This window comes from Plectropomus leopardus, chromosome 19, assembly GCF_008729295.1.
Source record: "Plectropomus leopardus isolate mb chromosome 19, YSFRI_Pleo_2.0, whole genome shotgun sequence".
NCBI lineage: Eukaryota > Metazoa > Chordata > Actinopteri > Perciformes > Serranidae > Plectropomus > Plectropomus leopardus.
Window position 1 is genome coordinate 10,167,973 of NC_056481.1, and position 5,672 is coordinate 10,173,644.

Here is a 5,672-nt window from a genome sequence, read left to right on the forward strand (position 1 = left end):
TCCAGATTTGTCAAAATACATATTGATCATTTCAATAGCAGCTCTTAAATCAGCGATTTTTATTAGGAGAACTCTACCTCTACCTTTTTTCTTTTTTTTTGCCAGGGACAACCCTCCTGAAAAAAGAAAATAGAACAAAGATATTTTAATAATAAAAGACAGAGAGATGACTGGATTAAAGGATTGGAAATCCCGGCGTACAGTCGTGTCTTTAAACCTCTGTACCTGTAAAAAAAAACCTTAACAGTGACGACACGTCTGTCGCCCACAAAGTGTGTCACACACAAAATGTGAGTAAATGTGTTTTGCATAATACAACTGACAATTATAGTTACATAGTACAGTATGATACCAATATTGCACTAATGATCTTAACATTTAGAGATTATTCTCACATTGTTCTTTGACTTCTTTGAAGTCTTTAAAATGATTCTTTATTTGATACCGAAACTAAGTGAACTACGTGTGGTTACAGTGTGTCATTATCTGGTTTAAAGTTTGGGCCTAATAACAAGAGGCTGAGTGACACATTACAGTAAATACATGCAGTAACTCTCCATTGCCATCTAGTGGTCATGTATTGCTAAACTTTTAGCTATCATGCAAACTGCAGACTGCCAAAGTATTAAACATAGTCAGTAACTACAAAATAAAAAATATACAATGTAAGGACAGTCTATAACAAGAGCAGATTTATGTTTACTGTAGGTCATCCTGTGCTTCATATTAATCTTGTAAGTGTTTTTCTTCTGGTGAATAAATGTCTGTATAATGTGAAATAGGAGGCCTATCACTCCTACAGTGTTTACACCAGTATTTTTCATTATATGTGCGACTGAAAAGGTAAAATTGAAAAAGAAAAATCTATGAAGAATAAAATCATAAAACACAAAAAATATATTTTAAAAAAATCTGTCAAAAAATCCTAATTTTTTAAATTTTCCTACTTGGAAAAAAAAAACAGTTTAATGTTTAAAATATTCATAATAATTAACTACATTTATTGTAGGTAGATTTTTGTTGACCTGCAGCCTCCATGTTCTTTAGATGCTACAGAGTTTGTTGTGTCCATAATTAACTATCCAATCAACAATTAGGAAGTATTCCCCTGAGTATAGAAGTAAAAATGAAGCAGCCTATCAGCTTCCAGGAAGCAATAGCCTAATCGTGTGAATGAAAATAACCCAAGTCCTCCGCTAATCCCTGCCTATCCTTTTTATCTCAGGATTCAGACCAGTCGCAGCAGTATGGAGCTGTGAGCTTGCAAACCACCACAATGCATCCCTTGTCTCATTAACAGGAGCTATTGCGTCTATTTTTTAAATTGTAGTTTAGCTGCATAGCATTTAGTAGCTTGCAGGAGAAAAAATGAGGCGACATTTTGCTGCTGCTTTTTGTTTGGCTTTACTTTTTCTTCCTTTGCTGTGCCGTTCATGTCCTGCACAATGCAGCTGCTTCTTCCACAAGTTAAGCGATGGATCAAAAGCAAGGTAAGCAATTTCTTGAATTCAATGTTTATGTTTGAATTTTACATGTGTTTTATTTCTATCTTCCGTGCAAAAGTGATTTTCACTGCAGCTTTCTTCTGTTCAGTCACTCAGTATAGTGGAGGATTAACTTGGAGTTGCCCTTTAATCTCCTTTGCTTGTTACTGAACAATAGGTTACTACGTTTTTCTCAAATAAATACTTAGCTAGATTTTTTTTTTTTTACCAAAAACGATTACTGAACAATAGGTTACTACGTTTTTCTCAAATAAATACTTAGCTAGATTTTTTTTTTTTTTACAAAAACGAAGACAGAAAATATATATAATTATATATATTAAATACACTTCTGCAACCCTATCTAATTTAAAAGTTCTTTTGATATTGTACCTTTTAACTGTAGAATATATAATCACATATTAAAATTTTTTTCTTTCAGGAGTGTACTTTGCAACGATCCAGAGATCACCGTGATTCCTCCAAATTTCCCTACTGACACATCGAAGCTGCGCATTGAAAAGACAGCAATCTCACGCATTTCAAGCGACAACTTCCACTACCTCAACAACCTTGAGTTTCTGTGGATGTCTTTCAATTCACTCAATTCGCTGAACGTTGACAGTTTCCGAGGTCTTTACAACCTCGATGAGCTCCGGCTGGATGGCAACTCCCTCACCTCCTTCCCCTGGGAATCTCTGACTGACATGCCAAACCTGAGGCTCCTTGACTTACACAACAACAAGATCTCCACCATCCTTGCTGATGCCACCATGTTCATAAAGAATCTCACATATCTGGACTTATCTAGCAACACTCTGACGACAGTCCCTGCTGACGTTCTCACCATGTGGTTGAGTGTGAAGCCATCCCAGGACACAGATTCCTCCAAGCTAATTCTCGGTGAGGATCAAGCTGTGATATATTAGGATACGGGAACGTATTCTTTTTAAGCTGCCTTGCATGATAACCACTTCTTTGACACCTGAAGCATCTAAAGATGAGTTAGGGATTAGTCTAATTCTAGTTATTGTGAGCAGTGTGTCAAGTTGTCAGAACAGGTCTTTAAGTAACTCCTTGGTGTTGTGTAAAGGAAGATATACTAGATGGTAGTGCCAGTATTTGATACAAGGATGCTTGACTTATCACTGACAGCCCATTGTCACACTTGCTTTCCTCTGCAGGTCTCCATGACAACCCTTGGCTGTGTGACTGCCGGTTGTATGATCTGGTACAGTTTCAGAAATCCCCTTCATCATCTGTGGCTCTCATTGACACCAGGCTGCGGTGTGCCGATCCGGAGAGCTTGTCAGGGGTCCTTTTCACCGAAGCGGAGCTGCAGAGGTGCCAAGGCCCTCGGGTGCACACGGCCGTGGCTCGTGTACGCAGCTCACTGGGCAACAATGTCCTGCTGCGCTGTGGCACAGTTGGAGTCCCCATCCCTGAGCTGTCCTGGAGCCGTGCTGATGGCAAGAAAATGAACGGCACCGGTGAGTTCTGCTGAACTAAATCCAAATCATCAAGAATAGAACTCTATTTCTGTCCAAGTCAAAGTGGCAGTGAGATTAAAGACATTCTTTTTGTGCTAATCTGTTTAACTAATCTGTTTGTTTATCATTTCAGTTCAGGAAGAGATTTCAAAGGAGGGCATAATTTGGTCGATTCTCAGTGTGCCTGCAGTCGCCTACCGCGATTCTGGGAAATACGTGTGCAAAGCAACAAATTTTGTGGGCACCGCAGATGCCATTATCTCGTTGGTGATTACAGATTCCTTTCGGTCAGAAGAAGCAGGTGGTGGCGTTTCTAAGAGAACCAGGGGGAAGAAACCTGGCGGCATTGGAAGAGCAGCATACCAGGAGAAACTTATTGCCAGATATGTTCCTCCACCAACCACCACGGCGGCCCAGCCCATCATTGAGCCTCTCAATGGCAAAGGAGTGACTGGGAAGTACGAGATTGAGAGCTACAGCGTCTCTGATGGTGCTTCGGAGGGACGAGGCAAGACGCCAGAAGCTCAGAAGCCGGTGGAGGTGGATGCTCTCAGTAACTTAGCCGCCAATGCCTCGTCCTTACAGCAAGCTCCGGAGAAAAGGATAGTGCGTTCTGTGAAGGTGATTGGCGACACCGACCACACTGTCTCTCTGAACTGGCGAGCCCCTACGGCCACAAACACCACAGAATTCAGCATCCTATATGCTGTATTTGGTGAGAGAGACATGCGACGGGTTAACGTAGGCGCTGGAAAGAACCGGATCACCATTGATGGCCTTGTACCAAAGACAAAGTACATTGCCTGTGTTTGCGTCAAAGGCCTGATCCCGAAAAAGGAGCAGTGTGTAATCTTCTCAACAGATGAGGCGGCCAGTGCCAGTGGGACTCAGAAGCTCATTAATGTGGTGGTGATAACTGTGGCGTGCGTGATCGCTGTCCCCCTGACACTAATTGTGTGCTGCGGGGCGCTAAAGAAGCGCTGCCAAAAGCTGCTGGGGCGACAGTCTAAGGAAATTCAAGACTCATATGTCACGTTTGAGACCCTGGGGCCCGGGGCCAAAGCTAAAGGAATGGAGGGCGAGTACCTGACCAGGCTAAATCCTGACGAATCCAACAGGTTGCTCTCAGCGAGGTCCAGTGTTGACTCGGAGGCCACAGCCAGAACTGAGGGGCCACCAAGCGAGTATTTCTGCTAAAACCAAAAGAATGCCTCAGTCTCTAGAGGATGCACTTTGTTTTTTTTAAGGGCCTGTGACGTGAATAGATAAAACTGCTGTGCTCAGAGACTCAAAAGGACACACAGAGGACACTGAGCTCGGTCAGCGTTGGATGTATAAAGTTATTTTACAGCCTTGTGGGAATAAAAACCACCATTCATTTGGTGGACAGCAAAAAAGGGAACATATACACACTGACACGGTTTCAGTATTTACATGTGGTGTACAGTAAATGTGTAAAAACATATTTTTTTAATACATAATGCACTTTTTAAAGTGATGTTTTGCAGAGGAAAATGTTGCCCTGCACTGTCTAAAACCCATTTAATGATTTTTTCCCCCTGAGATGTATCCTCTGCATTGTGTTAAATTTTTATTTTAAACATATTTAGAGTGATCATGAACCGGCAGTTATTAGTCTATTTTGTATGTCAGTATGATGTTAATGTGCCAGGTTTACTGTTGGGTCAAAACACCTAAAATAGTAGCCTAAATTTTATAATGTGTAAATATCTGCAACCTGAAACACGTATGTATGTATAAATGTACTGTATAAAAATAAATATTTTTTATATTGATATATGCTCTCAAGTTTTTTTTTTTATGTCTCAATTTTTTTTTAAATCGATCGGTAATTATCTTGACTGAAATACAAAATATCCAATTATGCTATTAAAAGTGGCAAACATTCATGCAGTGGTGTAGTGGTAGCTGATGAGATGGCTTTACTACTGAGTCAATGGATGACTCACAGACAGGAAGTGGGTATATCCTCCTTTATATTCCATTGGTTTTTTGGCTGATAGGTGGGTAATGTAATTGGACAGAAAAAGTGGTGAGTATATTCCGTGTACCTGCGTATACCCTTCTCTGCCCTATTGCATATTTGCTAATTTAGGGAAACATACAGCTAATCCCAGCCAGGTCACATAGCCTTTAAGACGTACTATGTTCATCAAAACCAGATTGAAATAGTAGATGTATACTTAAGTGTAAAAAAACCTTTAAACCCCCCCAAAAAACAACGTGCCTATTTTTCTGAATTAACAAGGTTATTATCAAAGAATGAAACATGTTTTCATGGAATAAAAATCTACTTTTTTTCAGAATTATCAATATCATTATCTCAGAAATTCTCTCTTTTCCTGAATTAACATGATTTTTATCTTGTCATTTCAGAAAAAGAGCAGATTTTTTTTTTCTCCAGCAGATGCACTACTCTTTTGAAGAAATGTGAACTAAATCAAAATAAATGACATGATACTTTCTTTTCTTTAAATCATTTATTTTGACAAATAAACATATGTAGTAAATGTTTGCATGCGAACACACTAAAGTGGTAAACATGGTTAACATACCTGCTAAACACATGTTAGCACATATTGTCAACACGTTTTATACATGCTAAACATATGTATGTATCATTGATATAAGGATGTTAGTGTGCCAGCATTAGCATTTAGATTAAAACACCTTAGTG

General features: G+C 39.5%; 1 protein-coding gene across 1 annotated transcript; it reads left to right on the plus strand.

Annotated features, from left to right (window-relative positions):
- The first annotated feature begins 1,368 nt into the window (after window positions 1–1,368).
- On the plus strand, window positions 1,369–4,171 carry lrit1b (leucine-rich repeat, immunoglobulin-like and transmembrane domains 1b). The gene is made up of 4 exons (XM_042508391.1): window positions 1,369–1,490; window positions 1,927–2,387; window positions 2,669–2,974; window positions 3,108–4,171. Exons 1-4 carry the CDS (start codon window positions 1,369–1,371, stop codon window positions 4,169–4,171), a joined length of 1,953 nt encoding a protein of 650 aa, XP_042364325.1.
- The last annotated feature ends 1,501 nt before the right edge of the window (window positions 4,172–5,672 follow it).